Source organism: Calliopsis andreniformis, chromosome 10 (assembly GCF_051401765.1).
Source record: "Calliopsis andreniformis isolate RMS-2024a chromosome 10, iyCalAndr_principal, whole genome shotgun sequence".
NCBI classification, from domain to species: Eukaryota; Metazoa; Arthropoda; class Insecta; order Hymenoptera; family Andrenidae; genus Calliopsis; species Calliopsis andreniformis.
In genome coordinates this window covers 4,884,607-4,900,344 of record NC_135071.1, presented here as the reverse complement: position 1 = coordinate 4,900,344, position 15,738 = coordinate 4,884,607, and the positions used below count along the sequence as shown (strand labels likewise).

At 35.7% G+C, this 15,738-nt stretch overlaps 1 protein-coding gene across 2 annotated transcripts in view; it reads left to right on the top strand.

The window, feature by feature from the left end:
* The window catches only part of Hcs (holocarboxylase synthetase-like protein), a 348,010-nt gene that overhangs the window by 16,405 nt on the left and 315,867 nt on the right, over window positions 1–15,738 (top strand). For both annotated transcript variants that reach the window (XM_076386483.1, XM_076386482.1), the window contains exon 3: window positions 6,959–7,168. In XM_076386483.1, the coding sequence (XP_076242598.1) occupies window positions 7,018–7,168 (151 nt within the window). In that variant the 5' untranslated portion in view covers window positions 6,959–7,017. The remainder of the gene's footprint in view (window positions 1–6,958; window positions 7,169–15,738) is intronic.

Genomic DNA, 15,738 nt, shown 5'->3' with positions numbered 1-15,738 from the left:
AACTCATCCCTCAAAATTTCATAAAAATTTTTGAAGATCTCACCGAAGCATCTCCTTCCGAGTCGAAACGTGAAAATATCTATAATATCAAAAAGGCTGCGTGTGCCCTGTTGCGCCTGCCGGTGACTTGGACCTAAGCGTTTCCAAACTTCTTTCCGAATCTTTCCGAAGCCGGCCGAAGCTGTCCGAACCGCCGAGCTCACTTTCTGTTCGAACCTTACAATGTCACTCCGAATGACTTTTCATGGGACTTCTTGTGGGACATGAACGAAACACGCAGCTCGTATAGTCGAATGTATAGTAGTGTGTCAAATTCTCGAAACTCGGGTGTCAACTTAGGGCAGCACGGGCCTCCTGATTAGGCGCTGCCTGGTGTGTTCAAGCGGAACTAAACTTGTCAGTTTTTTACTCTGTTTTATCTCTAACCTGGCAAAAAGCACTGCCAAATCGCGCTAACGCTTTACGTCCTTATATTGGAAGGTTTTGAGCTGGAAAAGGGCTCATTCGATAGACGAAGGTTCAATCTAGCCTGCGCTGGTCATGATTTCGCTCAGAACAATCTCTAAATTAGCTAAAAATGCTTAGATTTCATGGCTCTGAATTTGTCGATTTTTGCTTTACTTTGAACACTCATATTATTGAACATCAACAGAATCTGATTAAATAATGACCAGTGCGGGCTAGATTGAAGCTTCCTCTATCGAATGAGTCCTTTTCCATCTCAAAATCTTTCAATATAAGGACGTAAAGCGTCAGCGCGTAAACCTCTGTTTTTGCCTAATTTTGTCGGTAATGTCACCGCCCTGACATATCTGATCCTAGGCCCTTAATGAAGGAAAGTATGAAATTTTATATTTCTTATTCAATACTGATGCAAATACCACCATGCCACGATACGAAATACGATATAATTTGTTAAAAATTATGAGATTTACATAGTGTTTAGTGTCATTTTAAGTGAGAAAATAAAAGAAATTCGTCCTTGTTACTTCCATAACGATACAATGCACAATAACAAAATTGATATTTTGTGACAGTCATAAATCTTCGCCTGCGAGGCTCTAAAAACACTGAACCCGTCTGGTACTCGACACGGAGCGTCATTAGCGTATACTTTCACTACTACTTGTTGAAAATCGCCAATTTTTGTTAAGTGTACGGTAATTACGCAAGGGACCACCTCGTCAACTTCAATAACTTTGAAATATTCTGTCGTTGTCAAGGATACAATTTCGAGTAATTGTTCCCTGGACATGTAACCGCTGTTCAGCTTTATTTGCCAAAATGTATGCAACAAACCACGAATGAACGAAACCCTTATATTCACCTGATAAAAATGATAGCTATCACTACATTAGCTGTTTTCATAGCTTTTTGCTTAGAATTCAGGATTAGGATGTCGTATATCTGCTAGGTTACTGTAGCGTGCCTTTAACCTCCGAAGGAGCATCAACTATCCTTCTGTCGCTGGACAACAGTCGCTGCCTAATAAGGAGCGGTCTTGCTTTTTGTCATCTTGTCATGCAAACAGAATATAAAAATTTACAGATGATAATTTAAAAATACGAGTATTATATCGTCGTGAAGTATGATATGATATTTTACTTATTAAAATGTATTCACGTATCGATTGATTTGCAATTCCGTTTATTCAGATATTATGAAAATATCTCCAGTAGTTCAGAAATTTCATCATGCATCTACCTCTATCAATTTTTGGTTCGTTCAGGAGAGCAGAGACTGCTGGCGATTACTGCACGATGCATAAACCCTGAGCGCTATTTAGTGCATGTAGTTAGTTTAAGCTTGTCAACAGAACTTATTAAAGCAAGGAATTGGAATGTCAAACATTGGAGGAACTTTCTTCGCGCATCGACTCGGTTTCCGAAGAACCTACAGTGTAGGTAGGGGCTTCTGAGGGGAAGAACCAGGTATTTAACAACACCAAGTGTTGTAGAGGGTCTTCAACGAGTTTTTGTAAGAAGCTGCAGTTAGTTTCTCTAGATTGTAATGAGTAGGCAGATTTAGTATTACTGAATGATACTCTCGTATGGTTTCAATATTCGCGGATAGGGGAATCATGGTGTGTGAATGTGTGAACTGAAAAATTTATGTGAAGGTGAACATACGAACCCTTTCTATCTCATAGTGAGTATTTAGAGTTACCCTATGGATTGCAAGGAATAGACAAGCTTATTGTTATTCAACGATATTCATAAATTTTCGCTCAATTTTGGATTCTGTAGCCCTTTCTACCGTCGTTGAATTTCCGATTAGCTGTTCGATGGTGCTGCTTCCTGGCGATTTTCACCAGATTTTTAATCGCTTATAAGTAACAAATGAAGCGACAAAACGTAAAATCGTTAGTCTTGATTTTCGTCTTATTTTGGTGTCTAAAATCACCCCTTTTTATTCTGTATTACTGAATTTGGCGTGTTAGCGTAAACGTATTTTTAAAAGAGAATTTGGGAAGAATGGTTAAACGATGACTGATCTTTGATGGATTTATGATAGGGACTTAGACTGCGTATGGTTGAATAAGGGTGTACAAGACTAAACAGTTCCGTTGGCGACTCATGGCTGATGGCTTCGTTGAGCCTTCTAGTTATTGGGTGTTGTGGGACTGTTTGAAAAAAGTGCGAGTGTTTAGAGAAGGCGAGCGACGCGACGCCGTATTGCTAAAGAATAGGAATATTTTACTTAAAGGATTTGGCCACGGAGTGAGGAAGGCTATGCCTTTTGATAAGAGGACTGTGATGAATCTTACGGCGTTTATCCCAGAACCGCGACAGAGTTGACATGATTTCTGACAAGTGAACGAATTCCTTTTTGCTGTCCTAAAACATGTCTTAGCTATAATTTTCCTTTCATTACGAAAGATTTTGTTTTCCAAGTTTGGTTGTTACCTGAACAGTTTTTCAGCATTGCTCCTGCTCATTTTAGTAGTCTGGCATTCATCGTTTCGCCATATAGCAGGAAGCTTAGAGTTGAGAAATTTGATTTTGTTGCGGCAGAATAGGATGAGACTGGTCTCAGACTAACTATACTCTGACTAAAAATTATTATATTTTTGTGAGAGTTGTACATATTAGTATCAAATATAGACTCCTTCACGGTCGTGACAATCGTAGCTGCTACTTAGGTTTGGATCAGTAGAGTCGAATCTTTTCAGTTTAGTGTCAAGAGAGATCCCAAACGAACGCCAATCAAAGTTAGATATGTAGAATTTATGTGAGATAAAGCGGTCCATTTCAAAGCCCATCGAAAAGGAGAGGTCGATTGAGAAGTGATCGCTGCCTAAGGATTTAGAGTAGATATGTCATGATGACACGAGGAAAAGATCAGAAAAAACGAGAGACAGATCGATTGCAGAGGAATTGCCATCATTATGGAGAAGCAATGTAGGAAAACCATCATTTAGAATATGTAGACTGTGATCCACGGTACAATCGAAAAAATAATCACAGTGAGAAAAGTGCGAATAGCCTCAATATTTGCCATGGAAATTAAAGTCTCCACAAGTAATGATCAAGTGGTCATTACATAGTGGGATAATGTTGCTGAATAGATCAATCTAGGTTTCTTGCGAGAGAGAAGGGGATGATGACTTTACACGTGACAGTAAAGAAGTGATTAAATTTTACATTTTTTATAAAAAAAAATCTTGACAGTTCCAGTGAAGAGTTTGTAATGAAAGAGGCATTATTAGTAGAGTTATTATTTGCTAAAGATAAACTGAGCGAAGGAGACGATGGCTTCACAAACTAGTTTTTTTTTGTCATTTAAAATATTCTTTGTTAAGGACTTGTTGAGTAGTAAATTGTACAGGCTATTGTTGAAGTTCTTGCAGAGTATAACAGGAGAGACATTAATATAATCCAGATTGGAGTGCTCTAGAAGGTTATCTACATTTGAACTATTCTTTCCAAAATTGGGAGAACGGGTAGATGTTTCACTTAAGTGCGAACTGTTATTTGTATGAGAATAAACACGGTTAGCCGGGTAACGAATGTCATTTTGTCGAGTTAAGGGCAATTTCTTTAAAAGAACTGGAATTGTGATTGGGGATACGATGACTACTAAATTTTACAATACCTGAATAACTCTTAAGTCTGCTTTTATTATTGTAAGATCTAGATTTGCCGAAGAGTAACCTATTTATTTCATACACAATTTCTTTAATATTATTCTCCGCTGATTCTTCAATAAGAGGAAAATATTGGTTGCTATTTAGAAGAAAATATTTATTGAATTCAGCAGGACGGCTGCTTTTATGGAACAGTCTCTTTGCCTCCCTAAAGTTGGTGTGAAAACTATCCTTGATTTCATTGATTTTGAACTGTTCGATGTAAAGTTTAGAAGTGATTCTATTATCTGCTCAGTGATCGTCTACGCAATTAATACACTTCTGGAAGGAATCGTCTCAGAACAGAGTACATTGGTAGAATGTAGGATACCTTCACATTTTGCCTCTAGAGCGACTTTTACAGTATCTATTGATATGCCCATACCCCAATACCAGTTAAATTACAGCTTAAATGAAGGGACAAAGGGTGATACTTCAAAATGATAACAACTGAATTTAATATTAGAGGGTGGATGCCTTGAATAGCTCTGGGTTAGGTTAAGGATTTTGCGTTAATTTTACGTTTCAGTCTTATAACGTTGCTTATTGTTATTTCACCATAATAGATAATAAATTTGAACAATTCAAAGTTTGTGATGGTAGGGATACCTCTAATTATCTCTCTCCTGTAGATTTTATCGTGTGATTTGATTATTCTTCAGTTATGTTTAAAAAAACATACTACGACTATAAAATCAGCATCGCTTTTGAATTGCATTAGTATTTCGACTATTTTTGTTTGACTGATTCTTTCCTTACAACCTTCTCCAGTCTCTGAAGAAAAGATATGGACAATATACGGTACAATGTGGTTGACATCATAACCTAGTAATGTTTCAAGATGAGGAAGAGGTTGCATATATTTAACAGGAGTGTTTTTGGAAGAAGGGTCTTCATCAGAGGCATTAGTATTGTCTATTTTTCTCCATTTATTGTCGGAAGATGATGCATTGAAAGGCACTTGATCGTGTGTTAATAGAGGCAAAAGACTCAAGGCGAATATATTGTTATTAGCATTCTCATCGGGCATACCCCCTGCCTTAAAAGTAGTTTTATTATTAATGTCCGGAAGCGGAATAAGGTTGTTATTATTATTTAGGTTATGAAGAATTAGAATGCGCATTAGTTGAAAACAATGTGTTTCCAGAATTATCATCCTCATTCATCATAGTGTTCGAAAGGGTGTCCATGTGGTCCCTATACCGAGGGAGGACCCTTATTCTAATAAATTGCAGTAAGCTCCAAAGGAAAGAATATAAAGTAACAAAAGGAAAATTACAGTAGAAAATGAAAGATAAAAAGATGAAAGAAAGAAATAAGAAAATGAAGAACAACCTGAATTAAAGATAGACAAGTTCGTATACAGATATGTCCATACTTAGCAAACATGTGATTGTAACTCGAACGTGAGACGCGAAAAGTGCATAGTAGCATCGATGCACTGTGCGGTACGCTTGTGCAGAAAACGAGATTTCACAGAAAAAGCAACTGCTACCGCGAACGGCAATTTCAACACTGCGTGAACGCCATATATCTATATACACGGATAGAGTCGACTTTAATTGTATAACTGTAAACGACTTATGGTACCGTGACGCCATGTTGCAATAAAAAGTACATATTTTCGTGTTTTTATAAAGTTAATATTTCTATGTGATACTTGTTGTGTATTAGTACTTATAAACATTAATAATGATAGGGTATTTTCTTCAACGCTGTAGTACAATCGTCAACTATACTACTGTTGTGTATTTTTCACACACTTGCGTTCCACGTGCTCTGACAGCGAACAGCAGAGCGTCGCGGCAGCGACCTCGTGAATGGTCGCCCTCGGTCGGTTCACGTGACTCGGCGTCACGCGGTACATTCAAACGCATGTATATCATAATACTCATAAATATTGTATTACTTCTTACTGTATTCATATTATTTGGAAGTTAGGATGCGATACTTCGCAAGATTAAAAAAAAAACGACGAGACAAATGATTACAACACTTAAAAAACGAGAATATTTACAGTACCTAATAAGTAAATTTCAGAGTTTGTATATAAAAATTATAATAAATGTATCTATAATTTTAATGTAACATTTGTTTTTCCTTATTATTTGTAGAATATTTATATTTACATATTATGAGAAGTAAAATTTTGGATTTTAAACTTTAGTTTAAACTAGAAAACGAATGTTTGCTTGTTCTTCTCCTATTTCAGTAAATTTCAAGTGACGTGAATATTTTTTCATTCCATTGTCGATTTTATTCATTTATAATAATTGAATTCTATTAAAGATGGGGGAAGAACAAGCGTTTGTTCGCTTGGTCTAAATACACCAGTAGAAGATAACGAAGAATTTAATTGTATCCGACGAGTAAAGATAAATTCAACATAGTTTTAATAATATTTTAACTATTGGTATTTATAATAAAGGCATTTATTAACACTAACGTCTTTAGCATATGATATTTTATATTTCTTTCCGTTTTTTCTCACAAAGAACTGATTACGAAAAATTTAGGAGATGTTAACGGGATGCAACAGTATTATTTTCTGTATATTCAATAACTCATAAATTAAAAAATGAAGTTCGTTAGAAATTTATTCAGATGTCGCTTACTATATGTCAAGCACTAAATATAACTTCATTTTCATAGAGACTTTTCGTAGAACTTTTTTAACACATTTATATTTCAAACTTAAATTTTCTCGATATCAGGAAAATGTTACTTGCAGCTCTTTGGATCTAGGTGCCTCAAATATTAGTGTATAATTCTTTAATTGTTTAGAGTGTAAAGTAATACAATTGAGAATAAGAAACATCTTTTCTGTTTCAGAAATTAATAGTCAAGTAATCGAGCTCAAAACTATTACAAGGAAGCAGAATTTTATCAAGATGATTTTAACTTTCCTCTATATGATAGCAACATCAATTCAAGCCAGGAGAATACTGTTTTTAAAAACACATTTGCGTAACGTTTTTCAAGGAAATGCAGCTAATTATCCGTCAATCGTGTTTTATAATAAGGCATTAAATTCACATAAAGGTAATATTATATTAAAATATTTAAAAATTATCATAATTGATACAATTTCAGAATTATGAAAAATCATTTATGTAGTTATACAAAATGATTAACGCGTTAAGCACATAGCTTATTTTGCTTTATTTTACAGTTAGACGTCATTTATTATCATATTTTCTGTACTGTTGGTTTTCAGGGAGTTGACGCCGTTTAAATCAAAAGTTTAGTGTCAGTCCACAGGGACCGACATAACATTTAACGCGCGAAAGCAATTTTCTAACTTTTATTTTATGTAGATAAACAAATAAATGTTTTCCTGTATGTACACAATTGTATAATTTATGTTATCAATTTGAAATGCACTCTTTACCGATGAGGTGTGATTTGTTTGTACAAATTAATCCATATTAGACTGCGGTTACACTGGATGCGTTTCTTGATGAACGATGTTCTGACGTATATGTCTGAACTTGTCTGACTCGTACAATAAATAGTTCAGACGTATTCGTCAGAACACGCATCTATTGTAATTGCAGCTTTATACAGCTTTATTAGAATAAAACTTACATAGATATTTAATGTATCTCTTTAAATAGCAATTAAATATGTTCTTAATCAATTTAGCCTGATAAATCTAAGTGAACTACTGGAAGTGATAATTTCTGATTTTGATAAAATTTGACACCTTTTAAATTTTTTTAAAATTTAACACCTATACGTATTTTTTCATCGAGTCTTGTCCATGTTAAAAGGATGAAAACTATTCCCAAAATTGGGAGTGGAAAACGTATTTCACCTAATACTTCGGAAACCATTAAATGTAGAAAAAATCTTTGCGTTAGTCGATTACATATTTTTCAATGTCGAATTTGGCTGTGTAAACAGTTTTTGAAAATATCTATTTGTATTAAAAATATGCTGAAAAATAACATTTTTGATTATTTTTAGAGTAAAATGTTAACCAGTTTTTTCATAAATTTGAACGTTGATATTGTAGACCACACAAAATACGAATATTTTCGAAATTTGAATTTTTGCCTTATAAAGGAAATAATTGCGTTCATAGTTTATCCGCGTTTCGTGTGAAGTTGTTCTGGAGCGAATTGTTTCAAGAAGATTACATAACTTTATGTTATTTTAATTATTGAATTTTATCTAAATATTTGAATTATATGAATTTATATAAATAATACAAGAACCGTAGCTAAGGGTCATCAGCAACTTCATGTTTCCAGCCCAAAACATGCGAAAGGCACAAAGTGCAAATAACCTCTGTATTGAATAGTGTATTAAATAAAAATATTCCGTCGAATGGTTTCCATTGCTGTTAATTGTATATAAATAATAAAAACCTTTATGAATCAATTACATTTGAACTGACATCGTTTACAATGGTGCAACTTGGTTGATAATGAATGTGAACTTTGGTGACTTGCTAATCGGAAACTCTAGCATATTCTCGAAATTTATGAATTGCACAGAAATGATCAACAATAATTACGTCTGTTTTCATAATATAACATTAAGAAAAAAAAGTGTTATTACAAAAATAATAAGTAAAGAAATAGTACAATATAAATAAAAAATGAGTAATATGAACAAAAGTGAGTCGTGCGCGCTTAGAAGTTACAAAGAAAAGAAATATAATACCATGCGCACAAGTTCAAATATTAATAAACAAATGAACATAAAAATATGTGAAGAGTATGAAAGATCAAATTATAGCACTGTTCCATGTGCTCCTATATGCCAAGGTGGCGACACGGACATTCAGGTAAATCTAAAACAGCTCGCGATATTAATGTTCTTCCAGCCATGTGAGCATACAAGGCGAGCACATATATTCAACAAATTGGAAATGTAATTATAATAAAATCAACTAAAATCCACCAAAAATACAAAATCAATATCAATATCAATACATAAATAAAATCAAAATTAAATTAAGTAATTTGTGCAACTTACTCTATTGAAGAAATCAATACAAAGAAAAATAATAAAGCCAAGTCAAAGTCCCAAAATCGTTTCCGAATTGATAGTTAAGATACTTCCAAGTCGTAATAAATGAGTATGATACTGCAGATGCTGGTTAATATCGATTAAATGCATTGCTGACATAGAGAAAACACCCACACATGGATATTATTAACAGGTAAACTACGAATTACGGTTTTACATGGGTAACTGAGTCCATTTATTCCTGTACATTATACTCCACTAATGAATCTACCCTCGAAACAATTATTATAATAAGATGTAATGAAATTTTAAGAAGAAAGAAATAAGTAATAAATAACCCACGGCTTCTCGTCATGCCCACGTCCTACTCTATTTCCATCTCACTCTATCTTACTCTATCCCTCTCTAACTATCGCCATCTCTGTCTATCTCGTTGAATTTATTTCGCTTCTTTTCTATTAATATTGTTTTGTTTATTATTACATATTCTTTTAGTATAAATACTTATTAATATTTTTGTACTTTGTTACATGTCATATATTATAGGTTTTACTTATATTTTAATATAAATATAACGTATTTCGTATGTTTTTATCTAAAATAGTCACGGTTAGAATAAATGCGCCATTAGAAATAAGTCACTACACATGCGCAAACTCCAACTGGCGGATATATAAGATGCTGCGAAAGCAGCAGGGGGCGCACTTCTCTCTGGCATAGAGTTGCGAGAACATGAGAATTTGAGAGGCAGCTGAGATACTTATCCAGAGATCGAGGTCGCTCTTTTAGAGGAAAGACCGTTTTCTAGAGATCAAGAACATTCGATACTCGTTTACAGACTTAAGTTTGAGTAACCTATATGGCAGGTGCACTGCGATGATTCTAAATAAGTGTGGTGTCAAGTACCACTTTACCTACCGGGCGTGGGTGAAATAAAGGTTTTCAACGAGAAAATTTCTTTAACTTGTAATAATATTTATTTCAAACGTAATTTGCGTAACACTCTTTGGTTTTTTTCTTCCTTCTGGGCGAATGTGTCGCCCCCTGGTCCTCAGCTCGGCTAACAAGGGATATGTCCCCCACATAAGTGCAGTACGAGCGACATCTTGGAGGCAGCTGATGTACTAAGCTATGTTGGATCAAGATCGTTCCTCTACAGATAGCGACCGTTCTAGCAAATATAGTAATTGATGCTCTTTTAAGATTATAGTTCACATTTGCCATAAAGCAGACGAATCGCCTGTCAACAAGTGCTAGAAGCCGCTCCCAGTTTGACACATACTCAGACCGCTCCTGAAGAGTATTTTCTCAAGGATAGCGACTGATATAATCGGGATAAGGAAAGGTTTACGGATGCTTAGACAATTCAAGCAAGGGTTATTTGTTTCACTAAGGATTGAGAGTGCTCCGAGATTATAGCCACCTATAGCTTTGGCAGCGACCAGGACATACGAAACCAGACCCTTTGCACATACACACATACACACATACACACATACACACATACACACATACACATATACTTACACTGCGCTTTGTATGTATAAAAATTATATATATAAACTGATATATTTATAATTAGTGATAGCGTAATTATCTAACCTAACCTCTTGTTCAACGACATAATAAGCGTAGACGTATAACCCTTGCGTTACTGAAATAATTGATAGATAGCTCATAATCTAACTTCACTTTTATACAGTTACGTATAATATAACTATTTTATCATTCCATTAATATTCAACTAAATTGGAGGAGGTATTGATATTGTATTAATGTTAGGATTGGAATAGGTTTTTATTCAATAAATTTTGTTAAGAAAGATCTAGGCTTTGGCGTTCAACTCTAGAACCGTACGCCACACGAACCCCCAACTTTTCATACATTATACATAGCGACGTTACATTCATCTTTTCGAGGTTTCTAAAGAATACACACACACGCACGCACGCAGCGTCGACTTTCGACGAAAATTGCAAGGAAAGAGTGAGTAAAGATAATAATAAAATAGAAGCACTTCTCCGTTTTGAAAATATTTCGTTTCTGCAATTTTTATTTGCTTAGCTCCACTTGAAATATCTTTTCAAGTAATATTTTTAAAAAAATTATCAACATATACATGATGTTGTTTATTTAGACAATCAGCATCTTGCAGCAATTTTTCGACAACATCGTAACCAAGCCCATTTTTCGAAATCTTTGATTTTGCATTTCGATTACAGTAAAATGATATACAATATTTTGATACTGCATCACAAAGCATTCAAAACTTTATGCCCCACTTGTGATGTTTCTTGTTCGATAAATATTGCGTGATGCTTGAACGACAAAGCGTTTCCACTAAAGATTCGTCAATCGACACTATTTTGTGTGGAGTGTAATGTATTTGAAACACCTGATTGCAATATTTCAGAATTAGATTCAATTTGGTACATGCATTATATTTTTCATGTCCCGGTGGAAAACACTTTTTATTATCAACTGCATGAAAACATCTTAATAGATTTTGAAATCTATTCATTAAGATCATTTTTTTAAACCAAGGTATTCCTCTTGAACCTACAGCCCAATATGAATATATTGTTGGTCTTTCTGTTATTCCCATTTCCAATAAAACCGTAAGAAATGCCTCCATGTTCAAGACAGTAACTGTATGACCACGTTCGGCGTGGTCACCAGTGGACGGGGAAGAAGGTGCCGACTCAGTCGGTTCGCCGGGTTCGTGATTACGAATGAACGAGGCGTGTAGGAGGTTAAACAATTCTTTATTAATTGTCCTCTTGTTGCGGACGGTTCCGCCGTGCGGTGAAGGGCCGGTGCCCCCTCCCTTGAGCGGGTTTCGGGTAGTCCGGTGGAGTCGGGGACTCCCGGTGTCGGTCGGTCGGTTGATTGGAGTTGAAGACTCCCGGCAGTGGTCACTCGGATGAGGGAGTCGGGGACTTCTGCGGTCGCTCGGATGGGGGAGTCGGGGACTCCTGCGGTCGCTCACTCGGATGGTAGAGTCAGGAGACTCCCGCCGTATTGCGTTGTCGCTTTACAGCTTGGGGGGGGGGGGGGGGGGGGGGGGGGATTGTTTCAGCGATACGGTGTGGGACTTGGTTGATGCTACAGACCCGGGAGGTTGCACCTCCATGAGTCTTGACCGAAAGACCTTATGCCCGTGGTCTTCCGATATGCACCGGTCAGTTGTCACCTGTACTGCCAGACTGAGGACGCAAATCTTGAGAATTACCCCCTCCACTACATATACTAACGCACGGGCCGCGTATCCGTGAGCTCGGCGCTTCGGACAGTTTCGGGCAGCTTCGGGAGGTCGAGAGAGAAGGTGGATCGTGATGCGCACTCTCTCATTCTTTGAAATGTTTAAATCCCAATCGCTAGCAAGTGACAAGCGGCACGCACCTTGCGCGAGCTTTCCGATTGCCTGGATATTTTCAGTGTTCAACTTAGAAAAGTATTCTAATGAAAAAAAATTTCAAAAATTTTTTCTGCAGAAAAACTCATTTTAGGACCCCTTGATTAGGTTTCAACTAATAAAAAGAGAGCTTTTTTCTTAAAACCGCATATGTTTATTAACCGAATTGCATTTAAACGACTGAATGAATTTCAATGAAACTTTATATCTCAATTTTATATTCACATCTCAAGATCTTATCAAGATCAGAATTCAAGATTATCACAAAATAAATACTCTGATACTGAAAATTCGTCAAATGTATGTATTAGAATAGGAGTCCACTCTTAGCCAGTAACGTGCACGCTATCACAGCTTTTAATATAACATATTTTTCAATGAGGTTTTTTAATACATTTTTTCAATTTTATGTCTGAGTTGATCTCACAGCTATTATAAAATAACGTACACACTACCGCTCGATGAAAACCGCGTGAAGGTGGTGGTTTCTTTCATCGGGAGGGAAATGTAAAAAATTATTTATGTGATCGAAAACATGTAATATAATGTACATCAAAATAAAAGATAAAATGAAACGGAAAAGTTAAACAATTCTTTACATTTCCAAAGAATAGAAAGCACAAGCAGAAGAGTTACATATAACGGAATTTCGAGATGATTGTTACATGTAAATTTATTATATAACTAATATATATAAATTTATATGTACAATTATCTGGAAGTTCTGTCTATAAATACTATTTACAACAAGCAAGCATATTTACAGCGAGCAAGCGTATTATATTTACAGCAGGCAAGCATACCTAAAGCAGGGAAAGAATAGAAATTATGTGAAGCAAGTCAGAAAGCTATTTACATGTTAGCGATGTCCAAAAAATAAATTAAATTAGAGTAATCTAAATGAAACTAAATATAAAACTAAAAGTGATACTATTCTGGACATCTCTAAGTCGCGTCAAAGGACGAAGAGGGAGTATCCGCGAGGCCGTCGTCATGTGCGGCATATAATCGTAATTGACAGTTCTGTTTCTTAACAGAACAAGAATACAAAGGCTCAGAGGACATGAGAGATAGATGTTTGTTATCTATCTCCATGGACTGAGGTTTGTCCCCCTTTGCCCTTAATGCCGATTTCACTACGCAAAGGGCATTGACGGAAGTCGAACTAAGTTTATTACGTTTCTTAGTCTTTATGTCCGGCAACATGAAAAACGATCTTTCGGCATCGGCATTCGAATTGGGGAGCGATCTAATTGAATTTACTAATCTACATAAACATGGATATTTACTAAAGCCCTGATCATTTGGGGTTAAGAAACTCGTTTTCCAAAAATTGTCGAAATCCATATTTACATATTTTTGTTGATCCTCATTTGCGAAGTCCAGATGCAATTCTAACCATTCTTTTTGCAAACCGTCTTCGTCGAAACCGCCGAACTTTTGTGCAATAAAGAGAACACTTCTGAAGGAAGTGTCTCTGCTAGTAAAATCTAAAGCTGAATGAGGACTGAAAACATAAAGTTTGCTAAGAAATTCGTCATCGATTGGTAATCGATCACGAATTTCATTAGCAGCCACGACGTAAAATTTTAAACAAACTGTACGAACGGTTTTGACGATGTCGGGTTTGCCTTCCTCAATCAACCCGCGGAGGAAGTTATCACAATCCGGACCTACATTAACGTGATGAAGTGCGATCTGATTATGGATTCTTGTTTCTCGAGCTTGAAAGAATAAATTAAAATTATTAAAAAACTCGAGAACATATTTTAAAAAATGCAGATATGTTTTCGCTTCTGGATTTCGCATTGAGATCAACACATATTCTCCAGACTTTGATTTTTCATTTAAGACTAATTCTTGCAGAAAATGTAACACACTGTCCCAATTTTCTAGAAGTGTAACTACAGATGAATGATGTGACAGCCATCGCGTAGTACACAACTTTAAAATTTTGCGGTCGGAATTTTGGAAACATTGTTGAAAATCGCGAAAAATGGCCGAACGTTTGGGACTACTATAAATAAACGCCGCGACTTTGCGAAGAAGTTCTTCGTAAACCTCGGGAATGGTAGCACATGCTGCACGCACTACCAATGCCGAGGAATGACACACACACGGCATGGTAAAAAACGAATTACCGCGAATTTCTGCAAGCTTAGTCTTAAATGACGAGTGTCGTCCTATCATGACAGGTGCGTTGTCACAAGATAGGGCGACAATGTTTTCGAACGGAATTTGTCTTTTCCACATAGCATGCTTGAATGTGCTAAATAATTTTTCCGCGCTACAATCCTTCGCGTCGAGATTCATCAATTCGACTAATTTCGTTCGAATATCCATAGTCTGGGGATCGACATACCGAACAAGAAACGTTATCCACTTTTCATTCGTAATGTCTGAAATTTCATCTATAAATACTGAGAACTTATTGTTCTGTAAAATACTACTGAGACGTTCTGTTTCTCGAGGACACAGAACGTTCAATATAATGCTACTACACTTTGTTCGACCGAACGTCATTTTTTCCAAAACATCGGGATCTTTCCCGACGTCTTGGAAAAACTGAAGAATCGCTTCTGCCGATTGATGCGAAATATTTCTGTCGGCGATCAGGGCCGCAAAACGAATCTCCGCAAATTTATTTCAATCAAGAAATGACAAAGGTGATTCTTCAGATTGCGTACTGATATCGTTATTTGACCTCACATACAGTATGTCCCATGAAATACTGGACAGTCGATTATTTGCTAACCTATTAAAGATACGAAAAAAGTTTTTATATGAAATTGAATGGCAAGAGGGGGCTGATTTATTGGCCGTAACAATTTTTTTTTATCATTATTGTTTACAGAGATATGAAAGTTAAGTTTGGTTTTTTAAATGGGATTATATATATATTTTTTGATCAATAGATAGTACGTTTCAAGACGAATTCAGCAAACATTAATGTATACACCTTTTTTCAAATAGTTTTTAAGATATTACGCGTGAAAGTTTACTGTAAAAGTGTATATTCCATTCCTTTTACAGTTTTTGATGTGCCATTTAGAATCGGCATGACGTCTAATTTGCGATATACCGCAAGCAAATGATTTATTGCAAACCGAACAAAAACACGAAAAAGGATCCTCGAGGACTTTATGCATCCAAGGCTTGAAATCTTCGATATCAAGCCATTGAGGCATAAAAGTCTTTTTTCTCGAGTCCTTAACAT